The sequence below is a fragment of the Adiantum capillus-veneris genome, chromosome 11 (assembly GCF_014529385.1).
Source record: "Adiantum capillus-veneris isolate H3 chromosome 11, ASM1452938v2, whole genome shotgun sequence".
Classification (NCBI taxonomy): domain Eukaryota; kingdom Viridiplantae; phylum Streptophyta; class Polypodiopsida; order Polypodiales; family Pteridaceae; genus Adiantum; species Adiantum capillus-veneris.
The window spans coordinates 67,355,625-67,374,973 of record NC_140941.1 but is presented as its reverse complement, the minus strand read 5'-3'; the positions used below and the strand labels follow the sequence as shown (position 1 = coordinate 67,374,973).

The 19,349-nt window shown below is 45.3% G+C and overlaps 1 protein-coding gene across 5 annotated transcripts in view; it reads left to right on the top strand.

Moving 5' to 3' along the window:
* LOC147447386 (vacuolar protein sorting-associated protein, putative (DUF1162)) overlaps positions 1-19,349 on the top strand; it is a 150,823-nt gene that overhangs the window by 53,731 nt on the left and 77,743 nt on the right. For all 5 annotated transcript variants that reach the window (XM_086523198.1, XM_086523201.1, XM_086523199.1 and 2 more), the window contains 7 exons: positions 13,397-13,455; positions 13,555-13,657; positions 13,750-13,989; positions 14,066-14,215; positions 14,297-14,595; positions 15,101-16,340; positions 16,518-16,649. In XM_086523198.1, the coding sequence (XP_086379324.1) occupies positions 13,397-13,455; positions 13,555-13,657; positions 13,750-13,989; positions 14,066-14,215; positions 14,297-14,595; positions 15,101-16,340; positions 16,518-16,649 (2,223 nt within the window). The remainder of the gene's footprint in view (positions 1-13,396; positions 13,456-13,554; positions 13,658-13,749; positions 13,990-14,065; positions 14,216-14,296; positions 14,596-15,100; positions 16,341-16,517; positions 16,650-19,349) is intronic.

Below are 19,349 nucleotides of genomic sequence, written 5' to 3'. Positions count from 1 at the left end.
GATCAATCCTCATATCACATGCAAACATATCATATTGCGGAGTGTTCAACACATACCAACGATCCAATCGAGTCCTATATCCAGAGTGAGCATCATGAGAACCGCTTTGAGGAATAGTTGACAACGGCAATTTCAACAAAGGTTCTTGACATTGAAACTGCATATGGCCAAATTTACCACAAGTTAAACATGCACTTGCAAACTTTCCCCATTTAAGCTTAAATGGCCTTTTGCCTACCACTGGATCACTAGAGTCAAACGTGATTCCTGAAGGCGTCGACTGATCCGTATCCCACAACACACAAAATCTGTTGGAATTAGTATCCAAGTTTGGTGGACAAATCACTTTACCCAACTGAGCAGCTAATAGAGGCAAGAAATGCCTCCAAGTTCGTGGAAATCCAACCATTTCCACTTAAACTGGACACCTATGTCTTATAAAACTCTGATAGTCTTTTGTAAGCGCCCATGGCAATACATGTGTCATTTGCATGTTAAAGAACAATGGCGATATTTCCAACAGCTGCGAGCGAGCATCCATGTCCACCAGCAAGCAACATAAAAGCCAAGGGCACCAAAATAAGCCCCTCGGACTGCTTGTCTTTCCAACAAAAAGTCAACCCATTGACGTACATCTTGCGCCGAGTAGCGGGTTGGTGACCCTCCCAGGCATTTCGGGCATCTGCAAAATCCTTCAACAGGCACTGTTTGATGATGTTTGATGCATCCATCGAGGAGAGATCGACCTGTTTCCTACGCTTGTAGACAGCTTCTTCTTCCATCATAAACCAACTAGCACCTTCCGCAAATGATACTCTACTGCAAGTAAAGACTACCAGCTGAGTACTCACTTCTTTTTTTGTTTTATCGAATTTTATCACTGTGCAAAAACCACATCAAACTGTACATACAACCTGTCCCTGCTTCAACAGAAGACTGTATAGAAACCTGCCTTGAGAAAGCTTGGAGAGAACCTACTGATAAATTTACAAGTGATTGAACACCCACACACACACTCTCACACCTACGCACACACACATACGTAGAGATGGCTGACGAGAACCGAGCTGCAGACAAGGTAGACTACCGTGCAACAGTAGTAGAAAAACACACACACACACACACACACACACACACAACAGCGGAAATCTCCCCCCTCCCCCCCCTAAAACCCCCCCACACACACACCCCTCACGTAGAGCAAGCAGAGGCCGAGACGTGCCTGAAATTGGAAACGAAGACAATTGTAGACTTCGCATAGGTGGACATAAATTGCGCAGGAGGGCAGACTCACACGGGGGAACACTTGGTGTAGGGGTAGACTCGCGCATCGCAAGTCTCGCACAAGAGCAGCTCGCGCAGGAGGGCAGAATTCGTGATTCCTCTCTCTCTCTCTCTCTCTCTCACACACACACACACACACACACACACACACACACACACACACACAAGACGAAGCACCATAAGGCTCCGTAAACTAGAAACAAATCCTATGGGCTTTAAGAGAGATGTCTCCCACATCATGAGCAAAGTGTAGTGCTTGTCCAGGCAAAAATTTGAAGTAAGAGCAAAGGTCAATTTCCATGGCATGAAACATCTGAAAGTTATGTTGGCGCCTTATGGTGCACATAACCCAAAATCTGACCTAATTGAAGAAGGCCTCAAATGAAGAGTGTGGCGGTTGGAGGACTCCAAAAATTCAGACCCGTTTGTGAAAGATTCCGGAGGGGAAATGAAGGCGCAGAGCAGAGGACACTAACCTGATGAAAGTCCTGGAGCAACGGCAATCCCAAACGAAATGCTGCTTGGTCTCCTCAGCCCCATGACATCAGACACAACGAGAGGGGGCGATCGCCGCACATGCAACAAAGTACCAACGGGTAGAGCATCCACCAGGCATCGCCATAAGAAAATGCACTCTTTCAGAGGTAGATGATTCTTTCAAATGCGAGACAACGTTCTTTGCCACCACAATTGACGCTTGGAGAGTGACCACGGCTGATTACCTTGAGACACAATCCATGCATCAGAATGCAACAAAGCATATAGTGACCTCTTCGATATGCAATCCAACCGAGTATCGACGAGATTATGACATTGTCGACGGACGAGTCAACCAGCTTTTAAAGACCAAGAAGCATTTAAAGGAACACAATCGATCCATAGCCTATCCTAGATACTTGGGTCACAAGTCTACTTTTGCAAATGCATGAAAACCAAAGAAGCGTGTACGCTTCGAGGGTGTGTCCACATCGTCCGCATCCTCTTCTGATAGTTCTGATAGCTCTTCCTCTTTTGATTCCATTGATGAGGACAGAAAAGGGCTAGAAACGACGAAAGATCCGAAGACACAGAAAGAACAAGAAGAAGGCCAAGAAAAGCTGATCCCACTGAAGATCTCGGAAATATTTAGATAGCTCGGAGGAGACTTCATCCTCTCCTAAGAGTTTTGGACTCCGATGAACTGATGTTTTATTCTAAGAGGAAGCATTTGTACAGAGCTAAGCAATATGATTTTCTCCTGGACGAGAGCAAGAAAACCAAAGATTTCAAGGAGAGTGGACAAGCGATTAAGTTTGATACTTTTTGAGGCTTCCAAGATATCCACAAGGCCCTGGCTTTTATTCAACAGTTCAACATAGCTTATTCTGGAGGGTGTCATTCAGAGCACTCCAAAGTTCGGAGGGCCACATCCTATCTGAAAGCAAAAGCACAGACATGGTGGTCCACTCTCCTATTACACAAGGAAGTACCGACAAAGTGACCGAAGTTCAAGCGAGTTTTTACTTCCTTCTGGATCACTTAGGAGTACGAACCCTAGTGCCTCCATCAATTGTGGATTCCCAGCTTTCGGATTGGAATCTCATCCATACTTGGTTGGACTGCATATCAGTTCGGTCAGTTTATGCTTTACTGCAGTCTGATGCATGGATCGAGTCTCATCGAAATCAGCTATGGTCACTCTCCAAGTCTCAGTTGTGGTGGCAACGAACATATTCTCGCATTTGGAAAAATCGTCTACCTCTCACAGAGCACATTTTCTTATGGCGATGCATGGTGGTTGCTCTATCGGTTGGCACTTTGCTACATGTGCGGCCCATCGCGTCCTCTCGTTGTGTCCGATGTCATGGGGCTGACGAGAGTGTGGTGCATTTGTTTTGGGATTGCCACTGCTCTCCGACTTTCATGAGACAAGTGTTTTCTGCTTTGCACCTTTGTCTCTCCTCGGCAATCTTTCACAGACAGTTCTGAAATTTTTGGAGTCCTCCAACCGTCACAATCTCTATTTGATGTCTTCTTCAGTTGGGTCAGATTTTGGGTCATGTAGACCATATGGCACCAATGTAACTCTCAGATGTTTCATCCTGTGGACAGCATTATGTGTTGCATGGTGAAGTGCCAACCACTAAGTTTTCCTAATTGGGTATGTAATTATAGTGCATCGAGACACCCATTCAAGACCAGCGCTGTCTGTGATGGCTAATTTTGCTACATCGGAATATCAAGAGCTTCGATCTAGAATGAGAAAGTGATTATCCCAATTTTTGAGCTAACTTGAGTTGTTTTGGAGATATACGGTAATCGCGGATGATTACTCTTCTTTCAAGAAGGGGGTATGCCACAAACTGCTGACGTGTCAAGCCACTGAAGAGTTGAGCCGAGTTGCAGGTCTCGGCTAAGGGGCCTAAACCCTAGTAGCAGTAGAAGAAGCAGGAGTTCTCACCAACTTACAGATCCTCGTCGAGTGGGACCAACAACTTATAATAAAGTCTTACCAACTTATGGGACCCCGTCTGATGGAGCCTAAAAATAAAATACCCACAACTTAGAAGACCTAGCGTAAAAACGGATGACGTGGCAACTATACGGATGCCCGGATTTCACGCTCGTTGATGACATGTCAGATTGTATAGACTTCTGCGAATTGCGTTGTTGACGTGGTAGGTGTACGGATTTGGGTAATTTGCATTGGTGGTAGCTTTTGAGCGCCAACTTTTGGATTAGAAGCTTTTGAGTTTGAAGCTTTTCATGTAAACTGGTTTTTATGGGCCTAGGGCCTTTAAATATGTGCCATGTGCTCATTCTCTTGCACGTTCCCTTGCGTGGAAGTGTAGAGCAAGGGAGTACCGGCTTGTAGTGATTTGAGGCAATATAAAGAAATACCGAAAGGGGCACCAGGGTTTGGGGCTTGTACTCTCTTGGGGTGGAACTCCGCGTCTCATGTGTCGTGCATCTCTTTCAGTTTGGTCGTTATTTGAAGTGCTTAAAGGTGTTCAATCTGTTCTTTCCTGCTGGCACGTGATGTGCTCCTATTACATAGATCGAGTGAAAGCCAAAGTTTATCGCCCTTTAATAAGGATACAGGCCGATTTCAACCACCATCCACCTGCCATCTTGGTCATAAAAATCAAGAGTTGGCTGTAATTCATGCTGAACAAGCATCAACATTCCATAAGAACTGACATTGCCTACATAAGCTATCCTGTCACCCACAAAATAAGAAGTTTAGACTGGCAAAATGATGCTGATTATGCTCTTGAACAATTACCACATTTGCCTTACATGTATGTACATAGTGCCAGGTTAACCTCCATATGTCGTTATTGCATAACCCTCGCATGTTATTAGAAATGCACCTCAAAGAACTATGCATACAATGCAATATGTACAAAGGGCAAGGGAGCAAGAGAATCAAGTATTGGTGCCCGTCGGCACATCTTCATTTCCTAAAGAAGCAACTGTAGGTATGCCATGACAATGGCTAGTTTTAATATTAATATTGACAGAGTAAAGTAACTATACAAAAACCTACGAGCGTTAGAAAAAACGAACACGGAAAACAGACGCACGCGTACTCTCACACACACATTTATAGAAAAAAACAAATCTTGATTGAATTTACAAGTGGGAAACATTAAAGCGAGGAAAATCCACAGTAAATAAGAGGTACACAAGATGAAGGATGAAAGGCTCTGGAAACTAAAACAGTCAAAGTAAATCCTATAAGCTTCAAGAGAGATGTCTCCCACATCATAAGCAAAGTGCCTTCTCTTTGGGTACTATCTAGGCATCCTTCGATGTGTCCTTGTCTTTGCCTTTTCCTCTTTCTTTGTCTTTTTCTTTTGATATTGTCGAAGGAGTAGTTTTGGACCTCAAAGTTTGCTTCCCTTTCCCTTTGTCCATGGAGGAAGGTGTTGCGGAAGTCAAAGCACCATTATGCCTACGATGTGGGGGGGACTTTAGGGGAGGGGAAGGTTGCGGCGGTGGTAAAGCTGAAGGAGAAGACTTGAGGTGCGTCTTCGGACATTTTGATTGCATATGACGAAATTTATCACAACGAAAACATGAGCTAGCAAATTTGTCCCATTTCAACTGAAAGGGTCGTTTCAAGGGGTTGCCTGAGTTGATCATTCTACCGGCTGGCGTAGGATATGTGTATCCCAACATCTATTGGTATTCGTATCCAATCTGGGAGGGCAAACCACTTTTCCCAATAAGGCAGCTAACAACGGAAGAAAGTGACGCCACGTCCAGGGAAAATCCACTACCTCCTCCCATACCGGACATTTATGTCGAATGAGACTTTGATAATCCTTGGTAAGACCCATGACAATACATGTGTCATTTGCGTGTTAATGAACAACGTTGACATTTCAAGTATGGTACCTCTTGCCTCAGTATCTGCCAACAAGATCTTATAGAATCCTCGGGCCCCAAAATAAACTCTTTGATCTACTTGACACTCAAGCAAAAAATCCACCCATTGTCCCACATCCAGGGCCCCAAAATAAACTCCTTGATCCACTTGACGCTTAAGCAAAAAATCCACCCATTGTCCCACATCCAGTGCCGTAGGCATTTGGCTAGGAAAGAAAAGTATTACCGTATTTAGCGCATACTGGGCGATAGGATCCATCAACCGTTGAACGGGAATAAAGATTTCTTTCTCAGGTTTTTGACCCTCCCAAGCCCTACAGACATCCTGAAAATCTTCGTGCAACCATTCCTTGATGAGGGACATAGCAGTGGTGGGGTTAATCGCTTTGTGTGGCTTGTAAATGCGGGGGCTATCTGTCATGTAACTGTAGAACCCTATGTAGAAGTGCTCACTCCAAAGTACATGTATCCACACTATGCCTCCCACACTTTTTTTTGTAAATCGATTTGATTAATTTACCAGTGGGAAACCTCAAAGCGAGGAAAACCCACCAAAAAGATCATGTACAAGGGAAGGAACATGAAAGTGTTTGGCTGTACAAAAAGGCTAAAAGCATTTTTAGGAAAGCTGATGTATCTTTGGGGTGATATCATGAACTTCCAAGGCGAACCGCAAAGATTGCCTAAGAGAAAGCTTGAAGAACAGGAAGGGATCTGCATGAATGTGATGGAACATATAGCCATTACGGTGTTGCCATAGGGTCCAGTAAGCCCAAAAACTTACCCACCTGAAGAAGACCGCGAAGCGCTGCAACACCGGCGAGAAAATGCCAAACGCCCAAAACCATTTATGAAAGACAGTCGTGGGAAACAGAGCCGCATGCACGCCGATACGCGGTGAAGGAAATTTAGAGTAATACAACAATCCCACATCAAGTGACAAACATTCTCTTCTGCAATCGAGCAACGGACACAAGATGAAGGGCAAATATGACGTGTCCCAAGTTTTATGCATGTGCCAAAGAGCATTACAATGATCAGCAAGCCAAGGTTGAGGGAGAAGAAGAGCATAAACTCGACCAGCAGAAATACCTTGAAAGGGCGTTTTTCAGAGATTCTTGTCAGACATGCGATCGCCATCGAGCAAAGACAAATTGGGAAAAAAATCAACTAGCATTTGCTGCAGCTCTCTCCAAAACTAATGGTAATGCGTGCCCAATCCAAATCGGCGAGCGGCGAAGGGAAACTCCAAAGTGAATATGGTTGCATCCACCACATCCTCAACTACCTGAATGCCACGGTAAGAGAGGAAGCACACCTGGCGAGGCGAGCGGTCAACCAAAGTAAGAGAGAAAGCCCAACTTTAATAAAGACTCTCCAAACGAAGCAAATTTCCTTCCCGCGGAGCATTCCATAAAAGATGAACTGTAACCTCTTTCCAAGTAGAGAGCAAAGTGCAAGCAAGCGGGCATTCATGGATATGTCCGTCCATCTTACCAAATACAACCTCCCAAATAGATGATTGCCAATGGCCAAATGAAGACGTAACAACATGCTGGCTCAAGTATGCAAACATAAGAGTCCAAGGCTGAGATTGTTGGGCAAGTGTAGGCAATAACATAGCTTTTCTCGCAAGAACATGCCTACGCAAGTCCAAAATATTCAGACCACTTAAGCGTTTAGGTGTACAAAGCTTCTCCATCGACATCAATCGCAAGCATTCTTTGTGTGCACAAGTTCACCATAAATGAGACAGAATGGCTGACATAAGAGAATCGATAGTGGCGAGGCCAATGCAACAGTGGTAGAAAGAACTGAACATATGCCATCAGAATACTTTGAACGATTAACATGCAATGGCCAAGTAGAAAGCATTCAGTACTGCAATTTGACATTCAAGCGTTGCATAACCCAATCCACTTTTTGAGTGTGAGTGACGTTCCATCCAATTGGATATCCCAAATGCTTGGTGATAACATTTGGAGGAACGATCTCACTTGGCCACAATAGACTGTGCCAATCGCAAGAACGAAGTGGCAGAAGCTTTGATTTGCAAAAGTTGACTTTAAGCCGGCCGCAATCCCAAACAAATCCAAATCTTCCATAATCACTTGGACATCCTCTGCTGGTTGCGAGGCGTAAACAATGAGTCATCCGCATAAGCCTGTCCAATGAAGGTATGACCTGAGGGTAACTGCAAACCATGAAGATGCCCCGCAGAGGTCAAATGATCCAGATACATCAACAAAGGGTGAGTGGCTATAGCATACAACATTGAACAAAGCACTAAGGGGGCTTGCCTAACCGAACAACCAAGTGGCCACGATTCGGTCAATTCGCCTTCTAGGATACCTGAAGACGTACTATAGACTGTGCCAATCGCAAGAACGAAGTGGCAGAAGCTTTGATTTACAAAAGTTGACTTTAAGCCGGCTGCAATCCCAAACAAATCCAAATCTTCCATAATCACTTGGACATCCTCTACTCGTTGCGAGGCGTAAATAATGAGTCATCCGCATAAGCCTGTCCAATGCAGGTATGACCTGGGGGTAACTGCAAACCATGAAGACCCCCCGCAGAGGTCAAATGATCCAAATACATCAACAAAGGGTGAGTGGCTATAGCATACAACATTGAACAAAGCACTAAGGGGGCAGCCTTGCCTAACCGAACAACCGCCACAATTCCGTCAATTTGCCTTCTAGGATCCCTGAAGACGTACTAGAAGCATACAAGAAATAAACCACATCGGCCAATTTAGGACCAAACCCTAGACATCTCATCGTTGCAGCAATGAAGTCCCACTGCACAATGTCACATCACTTGCATGACCAACACATCTTGCTTCGTGCACTTAGCATAGTCCATGCCAATCATAACATAAGCCAAATTGTTCATGATTTGACGACGTGGAATGAAACCATAATGAGCGTGATGAAGTCCTGCAAACAAATAGTCTTTAATCCGATGCACCAACTTTTTAGTCAATATCTTGTAAACCACCGGCATCAAAGTAATAGGCCGCCAATGAGTGAATTGCTCGGAAAGCGCTTGCTTACGCAACAGTTTAAGTAGACCCTCTTTCCATGACAGTGGCAAATCCTGTTCCCCCCCCCCAAAAGACAACAAAGCTGCAGAGAACAAAGATTGTATAGAGCTGAGCTAGGGGAAGAGAAGTTGCAGAATCTGGCCATCAAACACACACACACACACATACCACACATACTCACTGTTTGTTTGTAGATCTTTGGGATTAATTTACAAGTGAGAAATCTCGATGGGAGGAGAACCCACGGAAAAGATCATATACAAAGGAAAGAACACAAAAGTGTCTAGTTGAAAAGGATGGCTAAAAGCATTGATAGGAGAGGTGGTGTATCTCCGAGGTGATATCACCAACATCCAAGGAAAAACATAAAGATTGCCTAAGGGAGAGCTGAAAAAACTGAAAAGGGTCTACATCAGAGCGGTGGAACATATAGCCGTTACGTTGATGTCATAGGGTGAAATTATCCCAATATCTGACCCACATGAAGACGACCGCAAATCGATGTAAGGAGGGCGGAAGAATGCCAAAAGACCAAAACCATTTGTGGAAGAGCATCGCAGGGAAACATAGCAGCATACAAGTTGATAAGTGTTTAAGAAGAGCTCTAGTAATACAATCTCACAACACGTGACTAACAGTCTCCTCTTAAGTAGAGCAACAGACCAGCGTGAAGAGCAGATATGACGTGCACCAAGAGAAGTGAAACGGGGACGGGCACCACTTGCCAAGGGAAAAGAATAGACTAACAACTTTAAGCACTTCAAATAACATTGAAAGAGATGCACGACACACGAGATGCAGAGTAGCGGAGTTCCACCCCAAGAGAGCACTGGGCCCAACCGCTGGCGCCCCTTTCGGTATTTCTTTATATTGCTTGAACTTAGTACATCGCTCGTACTCCATCCTTTGCACACTCCCATGCAGAGACATGCCAGAGACTGAGCCCATGACACGTATATAAAGGCCCTTGGCTTCTCAAAAGCTGCTACATGAAAAGATTCAAGTTCTAAAAGCATTTGGTCCGAAAAGCACTAGCGCCAAACGTTGCCAACGTGTTTCACGAAAATCTGTACAGCTGTCCCGTGATCAACGTAAAACGTGAAAATCGGTACAGTATGCCACATCAACAGTCCTTTAGACACGGGTTTTCTTTGTATGAAGGTCCTGCTTTATTTTACTGTCTTTGGATCACCTGGGCCCCATCATAAGGGGTCCCATAAGTTGGTGGGAACTTTAAAATTAGGCGGTGAGGACTTGTAAGGTGGTGAAAACTTCTTCTGCTGCTACTTCTTAGGGTTTAGGTCCCTCAGCTGGGATCTGCAGGTTGGCTCCATTCTCTAGTGGCTTGACACGTCAGCAATTGGTGGCCCACCGGGAGAACTCCAAGCAAGCATCTCCAAAGAAACAAACGCTCCTCCAAAGACAATTGTCTTTTTCAGAGGGCACAGAGAGGCTTCTTCCACCAAATATCAGACTTGTGCATGGACCATAGGGCATTACAGTGGTTAGCAAGCCAAGGCCACGGTAGAAGAAGAGCATAAACTTTATTGGCAGAAATAACCTGAACAGGCATGTCGTGGAAATTCCAATAAGACGTGCGGCTACCATCAGCCAAAGGTGGAATGGTAAAAATTCAACCAGCATGTATTGAAGCTCTCTCCAAAGCTGACGATAATGCACACCCAATCCAAACTGGCGAGCGGCAATGGGAAACCGAATGGTGTAGCCCACCTCATCAACCACATCATCGACTACACAAAGACCAGGACAAGAGAGGAAATAGGTGTCACAAGACGGGCACCACGAGCCAATAGAAAAGAACAGAGTGAACTAACTTTTAGCACTTCAAGAACAACTGAACTGAGAGGGAGAGAGAGATGACACGCGACACAGAGTGGCGGAATTCTACCCCAGAGAGTATTGGCCCCAAACCTTGGCGCCCCTTTCCGTATTACTTTATATTGCATCAACACAGTACAAGCCGGTACTCCAGACTCTGCACCTTCTCCAGGAAGCATGCCAGAGAATGAGCCCTAACCTCATATTTAAAGGCCCTAGGCCCCAAAAGCAGTTTACAGTGAAAAGCCTTCAAACACAAAAGCATTTGGTCCAAAAGCAATGCCCAAAAGCTACCAGCGTAAATCACGAAAATCCGTACAACTCGCACGTCAGCAGTCAGCGCAAAACACGTACAGTTTGCCACGTCAACAGTCCAACGCAAATTCCTGGTTTTCCGTATAGTTGCCACGTCATCAGTTGCTACGCAATTCCTTCCTTGTGTGTGTGTGGTCCTGCTTTATTTATATGTCCTTTATGTCACTTGGGCCCCATCGGACGGGGTCCCATAAGTTGGTAGGACAACTTCTTCTGTTGCTTGTTCTTCTTAGGGTTTAGGCCCCTCGGTCGTGATCTGAAGGTTGGCTCTGCTCTTTACTGACTTGACACATCAGGAGTTAGTGACAATAGGCTTGATGAGGCGAACGGTCAACCAAAGTAAGAGAGAATGCCTGACTCCAATGAAGACTCTCCAAGCGAAGCAAATTCCCTTCCTGCTGCTGTCGACTGTGCCATGATAAATGACTTGTCACATTCTTCCAAGCGAAAATCAAACTGGAAGCAAGAGAACAACCATGAATGTACCCTTCCATCTTGCCAAACATGACCTCCCAGAGAGATGAATGCCAATGGTCGAAGGAGGAAGTGACCACATGCTGACACAAATAGGCAAGCATAAGAGTCCAAGGGTGAGTTTGTTTCACAAGGGTAGGCTACAACATAGCCTTCCTAGCAAGAGCGCGCCTGCGCAAGTGGAGGATATTGAGGTCCCAAAGCGCTTAGTAGTGCAAAGTTTCCCCATCGACATGAAATGTAGGCCACGGGTCCGCCACAAGTGAGTCAATGGTGAGGCCAATGCAGCAGTGACAAAGAGAACTGAATATAAGCCATCAAGAAACTTTGAATGATTCACAGGCAAACATGCAATGGCCAAGTGGATAATTTCCACTAATGCAATTTAACGTTCAAGCATTGCATGACCCAATTCACTTTTTGAGTGTGACATTCCACCCAATTGGATATCCCAAGTGCCTGTTAATCACATTCGGAGGAACGTGGCAACAACAAATTATGCCAATCACAGGGTTAAGCGGCAGAAGCTTATTTGCGGAAATTGACTCTAAGACCAGCCGTAGAGCCCATACAGTTCCAAAGCGTCAATCTCTTGGACATGCCGGGTGTTTACGTACGAGGCATAAATAATGAGTCATCCGCATAGGCCTGCCCAATAAAGTTCTTACCTGAGGGTATCTGCAAGCCATGAAGACGACCGGCTGAAGTCAAATGATCAAGATGCATCAATAGCGGGTGAGTGGCAATAGCATACATCAATGCACCGAGGGGGCAGCCTTGCTTGACTAAACAATCAAGAGGCCAAGATTCTGTTAGTTCCCCTTAAAGGATCCCCGAAGACGTACTACGAGCATACAAGAAATACACTATATTAGCTAACTTAGGACCGAACCGAAGACACCGCATGGTAGCAGCAATGTAATCCCATTGGACAATATCAAAAGCCTTTTCAATATCAACTTGCATAACAAGTACATCCTGTTGGGTGTATTCTACATATTCCATACCAATCAAAACATTAGCCAAGTTGTCAGTGATCTGGGACGTGGGATGAAACCGCAGTGAGCCTGATGAATTCCTGCAAGAAGGTGATCTTTAATCCGATTTACCAACAACTTAGCCAATAGCTTGTAAACTACAAGCATCAAAGTAATTGGCCAGCAATGAGAAAATTGCTCGCAAAAAGTGCTTGCTTCTCCTTCCAAGACACTGGCAACTCTTGTTTCTCGCATGCCGCATTCAACATGAAAAGCAATGTCTCTTTAAGAGACTTCCATAAGGAGAGGAAGAGTTCCACACTAAACCCATCCTATGGCCCAACGCAAGCAGCGCACAATGCAATTTAGAATCAGTGAATGGTTCCTCAAGGCATTATGCATCTTGTGAAGAAAGGATTGGATGTACATGAGAAAGCAACAATTGACGTGCTTGCTGGACATGCCAATAATGTGAGACCAAGGCATCAACAAGTTCCCGTTTAGATGATGTCCAAGCGCATGAAGGAAGCAAGACTTGCTTAATGTCTTGGGAAACTCTCGTATGATGCAGAATCCAGATGCTTGAAAAATTGTTTTGAAGCACAGCCTTTATCCACAAAAGCCTGTCGACGAGCACGTGTTTGCCATTTATCTAGTTTCCTCTTGTCATTATGTTCCACACATACTCACACCCGCACGCGCGCACACAGACACATGTGCAAATCTGCCAGCAGCTGCTGGTTGCCCGTTGCTGCAGAAGAGGGTGACAGCTCGGGGCAGGCGAACGCGTAGGGGCCGCTGGTCGGGCAGGGCAGACAGTCACGCACGGGCCCGTGCAAGGCAGACAGTTGCACCACACACACACACCTCCCACATATTTACACTCGTGCACATGCGCAGGCACAGATGACGGATGTAATTGTGTGTCTGTTTCCTATCCTTATTTTCCAGCTTTAGTCATTATATGTGTTTTTTGGAAGTAGATGTCTATTGCCAAAGGTCAGGTTGCTGGGATTGCTCTTTTGTGAAGTGAAGATATTTTTCAAGAAGTGTTTCCACTTAAGCTATACCAACTTGCTTGCAGATCTTCTCATCATTGAACCGGTTGCAAAGCCGTGAAGTCCGGTTGCAAAGCAAAGCAGAGTTTGTGATTTGTCTCAAAGCTTTGTGCCATATAGTTGAAAGCTCCGGAAAGCTTTTGAAGATGTTTCTTATTGTCTCTGTTTTTCTTCCATTCTCCAGGTTGACTTTGGCTATGGGAAAACGAGTGGGCATGCTTATTGAGATTCAAAGGCCAGTTCTAATTTTCCCAAAAAGCTTGAAATCCCTGGACAGCAATCATCTTGTAAGATGTGTCGGATGATCATGTTGTGTTTTAGGATAGCGCTTATCGTTGAATATTTATGTAGTTTTCATGTCCTCGTTTTGTTGTCGTAGATAATTATGATGAACACATTGCAAGTAACCTCAATAGATGGTAACAGTGATCGCTCCTTAGAAGCCTTTTCCGAAAAGAAACAACAGTCTCAATTATTGAGTATGGAAGCAGGCTTAAATTTCTTGCCACAGACCTCAGTTGAAGATAAAGAGAAGTGTAGCACCAAGAAGGCTGTGTTGGATGAATTGATTTATCCAGCAATCTATAATAAGTTCCACCTGCAGCTCACTGGGGTCCAGGTATTTATTTTGGTCTCACTAAGATGTTTATTTTCTAGACCAATGTTAAATTGTGAAATGCAAGGATGTTTCGCAGGCAATAGTAACTTCCCACTTGTGTAACTGGCAAAGGAGGTGGAGAGGTCCTTCACAATTTTTAGAATTTCACATTGCAAAATGCTTTGATGCTGAGGCCGTGTTTGAGATTTGTGCCTTGCCAGATGAGCCGGCACTAACTCGCTTCAAGGTATTGGACGGTGGTGTTCTTTTTGTCCCGTATGAAGGAGATGGTTAAAGCATCATGTGATTGATGGTTTATTGAACACAGCTGCATGGAGATATTCCTTTCCTGCAACTTACTTTCTCACCCAAGAAATGGAAAATATTTAAGTCATTTTTTTCCAATGATGCTGAGGAAGACATGCAATGTCAAGGAGATTCTTCAATTCTTTCTGCTGTTGAGCTGGAAAATAATGCTGATGGGCTGTGTGACAATGAGAGCCCAGCGCCATATGTTAAACTTGAGCTTATGTCGAAATCAATTTCTTTATTTTTACACTCTGATGATGATAAAAAAGTACACTCATACACTACTTTACTTGCAAAAGGGGAAGACGCATCTCTCACGTGAGTCCTTTCATGTCTGTAGATATTGAACTTGATGTGCATAATTTGTATGACATCGACCTCTTCTGAGTATGGAAATCATTTATGAGATGAGGTGTGCTTTATTCTGTGCATGCTTGTGTGTGCACATGCATGGGTCAAGTGCCATTGATTCTTTCTTTGTCCCAATTTGCTTTATTCTGTGCAATTGCTTGTGTGTGCACATGCATGGGGCAAGTGCCATTGATGTTTTGTTTGCCCCAATTCGCTATTAAGTCCTGTGTATGGTTTCTATGTCAAGAAGCTAGCACTTGCAGCTGGATTTATGTGCAAGCACACGTGGGCATAGGTGCTTATGGGCTTAAACACGCATTTCGTCAACAAAGTTTCTTTTTGGGGGCCTCAGGAATATAATGCATGTCAATAAAAGTGAGCATCTGCATCTGTATCATTATGTGCTAGACACACTGGCTACATGTTTGTCTGCAAAGCTTCTGACCTATTTACCCTAACTGCACACACTCAGGTTTGTGGACTCGGGTCTCCAGCGAAAATTGCAATTTTCTGTTGCCACATTGCATATCGACAAAGCATTGGAAGCATTTGATAATGGTCCTTTTCTGTCTTTACATTCTGTAAGCAACTTATCAGTAGTTGGTCTGTTTGTGCCAAGTCCTATCTGGAGATGGGATTGGAAAGCTTCCAAGGTGATAATTATTCTAAGAGGAGATGGCTTTGCTACAGAACATTTTGTTGTGATGAAGGCTGATGTTATGGAACATGCTGGTTCGTGGAAAAATGACAATATAGATTCTCTGAGTTGCAAGGCTATGAAGTTGAGTATAAGGGCTGATGTATGTGTTCTGGGTCGTCAGATTAAGTGTTCAGGTTGTCATCTTTGCACAGCAAACCACTTGTGTATAGTATCTGCTATAGAGCAACAGCAGCACGCCGAAATTCTACATCTGGGACCTAAAGAAGCTTTAGCTGGACTGGAGATCAGTTTATTTTCAGAAGAGAGAAACAAGAATGTGTTTATCTCTATCCCGTTTTCCTATGTGAACCTGCGCTTCCCTAATTGGAGAACATTTCTGCAAACACTCTCTTTTTATCATTCTAGAGATTCTATTGATGGAAGTGATAAGTATAAGACAGATGTACCACCTACAGCCGATGGGCAGAAAATGGACAAGCTGGATGCCTATACGATCGATCAAGATGTTCGTGGTTCCATTATAGTCCAAACGTCTATGATTGCAATAGATCTGCTTTGTCCCGAGTATCATGGCACTACTTCTGAAAAACATATTCCTAATGAGGAGAAGACATCTATTTTAGGCAATCAGTTTGCAGAGGTGGCTTCAACAACTTGCTTCGATAAGTCCATTTCTGCCAAGATTACACTCCAAGTGAAGAGTTTTTGTTACAAAGAATCTCTATGCAACTTTCAAGCATCATTGCTGAAGTGCGAGGTTAACTTGAAGGACTGCATCTCTGAAAGTGCACATTGCTTTCCTTTGCTGCAAGTTACAGGCATGCAGTTGAACTTAGATTTAGAACTTCAGAATACTATTAGGAGGAAAATGATTATGGTACACTCATGCATGGTGAAAAGGCTGGATATATGGTGTTCACATTCTACTTTGCAGTTTTTAAGGGCTTTTAGATTTGAAGAGACACCACATGCTGAGTCCGGTGGTGGATTTGAAGCAATTATAGTGACAGCATCACTGCAGAGAGGCTCAATCCTACTAACAGATGAAAGGGTAACTCCTTGAATTCTCTACATTGTGTTCTTGTTGATGGACCAGGCCTGAAGGAGAAGATAAAAGAAGAGAGGAAAGGGGGAAACGGGGCCGGGGTGGGGGTGGGCGTGGGGGGTGGTGGTTGTTTCGATGTCATAGTTGTGCGAAGTTTGTCACTAAGTGGAGATTTTCTTGCAGTGGGATTATAATGCGCCTATTTTTGAGCTTAGAGTAAAGAGCTTGAACTCTAAAATGAGATGGTTGTCTTCCGATCAGTTGGTGTGCACAATCGCGATGGTGCTTGAAGCAGATTATCATGATTTCGAAAAGGTATGCTTGCTCTCTCTCTCTCTCTCTCTCTCTCTCTCTCTCTCTCTCTTCATTTCTCTCTCCGAATCCCCAGAGGGAATGCAACGTCAATTGGATGCTTTGCACACGTTTGCACACGAAAGTGGTTTGTCTGCCAACCTGGGTAAAACTAAGGTTATGGTGTTTAACACCACCCCACAGTGTTGATCTCCGAATCCCCAGAGGGAATGCAACGTCAATTGGATGCTTTGCACACGTTTGCACACGAAAGTGGTTTGCCTGTCAACCTGGGTAAAACCAAGGTTATGGTGTTTAACACCACCCCACAGTGGATCAGGAGGTCAGCACCTACATTCACATACGGCCAGGAGACTGTGGAGTACACAGACGCTTACACTTACCTTGGAGTGGTTTTTAGCGGACCTACATTCTCACTCAGAACAGCAGCAGAGGCTAGACCTACTAGAGCCCACGCAGCATTGGGTAGATTGGAGAGGATGTGTTCGCAGGTTCAGTTTCAGGAGCCCCGGACGAAGCTCTGGCTCTTCGACACCTTGGTGGCTTCAGCATTGCTCTATGGAACCGAGATATGGGGACCTTCACTGGATCACCACGGGAGGCCGGGTTGCTCAGACGGATGGGGGAACACGGAGAAACCTCTTGTCTCTATGATCTCGCGGCTCATTAGAGCCAAGGCATCAGTACCACGTGCCATTCTCCGAGCAGAGCTAGCGGCCCCCCCACTTGTGGTGGAGGCGCTCACCAAATCAGTCTCCTTCATAAACTTCACATGGGAACTTCCTAGAGACAGATATGCTCGCATAGCACTTGAATCTTCTCGACAGTTAACCATACAAGGAGATACAACATGCTGGTATGGGGAGATGACATCATGGTTTCACGCACATGGGTTCAGCATAGACAGGCTGCCACCATTCCATTACTCATTGGATGCACCATCTCTCACTCTTACACAGTCAGAGATCACCAAGCTCATCCGCCAAGACCTAACTCAGCTAGACACCAGGAGGACATGGATACAACCAGCACAGGAATTGGGCACGAAGATGGCTTTCTATAGAGACCACCTTCTCCAGCTTACGGAAGATGGTGTTGTGGCGAGACCCAGATACATGGATACCCACTTGTCTCATGGGATACGATGTGCTATTGGCCAGTTACGCACATCTTCTCACCAGTTGTGGATTGAGACTCGGAGGTACAGCGGAGTACCAGCAGAGGACAGGACATGCCCCTTGTGTAACACGGAACCTGAGACAGAGCTACACTATACACTATACATGCCGGTGCCCCGTCTACTATGAGATACGAGGTCGCTTCCACTGCCTGTTCAGAGAGGGTTTTGGACCGCTCTCAAGAGTCATGGGATTCGAAGATCAGAGATGTCTGGGTTTGTTCTTACTTGAGCTGCGCAGACACAGAGATAGCTTGTTCAGAGAGGGTTTTGGACCGCTCTCAAGAGTCATGGGATTCGAAGATCAGAGATGTCTGGGTTTGTTCTTACTTGAGCTGCGCAGACACAGAGATAGCCTGATGAATGGCGAGGCTAGCCAGTCTCAAAGACGGATCACAGACTTCTTCAAAGCAGAGACACGGGACAGCCGCAAGAGCCACTCCCAAGTCAGAGCTCCCCCTCGTCTCACACCAGAGGCACACTGATTGACCGAGCGATTGTACTAGGGAAATCCAGGCGCCCACGACTGCGAAGAACTACACAGCATCGACGGGTTCTACGACAGAAAATTCGGAGCACGCTGGCCAAGCATGCATGACGCCCGGTCAGACTACTAACCATGGAGGAAATTGATGAGATTCGTCAACGATCGATGCTAGATCTCTTGTGATTCAGCCATCCCAACAAGCCGCCCAAATTTTTCCGCTTAGTTTTATGCTTGGCTCACATTGACCAAGTTAGGACCCCATAGTAGATATCTTTGTTTTGTACTGTTGTTAAGTTATTTTGTTACTCTGACTTTGTATCAGATCCACCAGTTTGTAACTTTCGGGTCTCATAGGTCATTATGGCCTTTTGAAGACGTTAATATAACATTTCATTTCATTTCTCTCTCTCTCTCTCTCTCTCTCTCTCTCTCTCTCTCTCTCTCTCTCTCTCTCTCCCGCCTTGCTCGCTCACCCCCGCTGCCCTGCTCGCTGCTCCCTCACTGCCCCCTGTGTGACCTGCACCCCTTGCTGCTGCTGTGCCCGCCTGCAGCCCCGCGCGCAGTGGAACTCTTGCCGCCTCCCCTCACGTTGCCTCTGCCCCCCCCCCCTCGCTTCGCCTGCTGCCCCGCCGGGTATCCCCCCCCCCCCCCCCCCCCCCCCCCCCCCCCCCCCCCCCCCCCCCCCCCCCCCCCCCCCCACACCCCCCCCCAATTTTTAACGCGTAGGAAGTAATTTTTTTTTCTTTTTTTAAATATTATAACCCCCACCCTCCCTCCCCCCACTCTCTCTACCATACTTCCCCCCCCCCCCCCCTTTTGTTTTCGGCGCACACACACACACACACACACACACAGTTGAGCATATTGAGGGCACATATTCTGGAATGATGCTGATTTTAATGGAGGAGTATTCCCAATATCTAATCATCCCCCCCTGCCCCCCCCCCCCCCCTTCACTTTTGTTTTTGAGACAACTAGTTCATTTTTTGTAAGCAATTTTCTGTGCCCGCAATCAGATAGGTAACTATCGCTGCCCCTC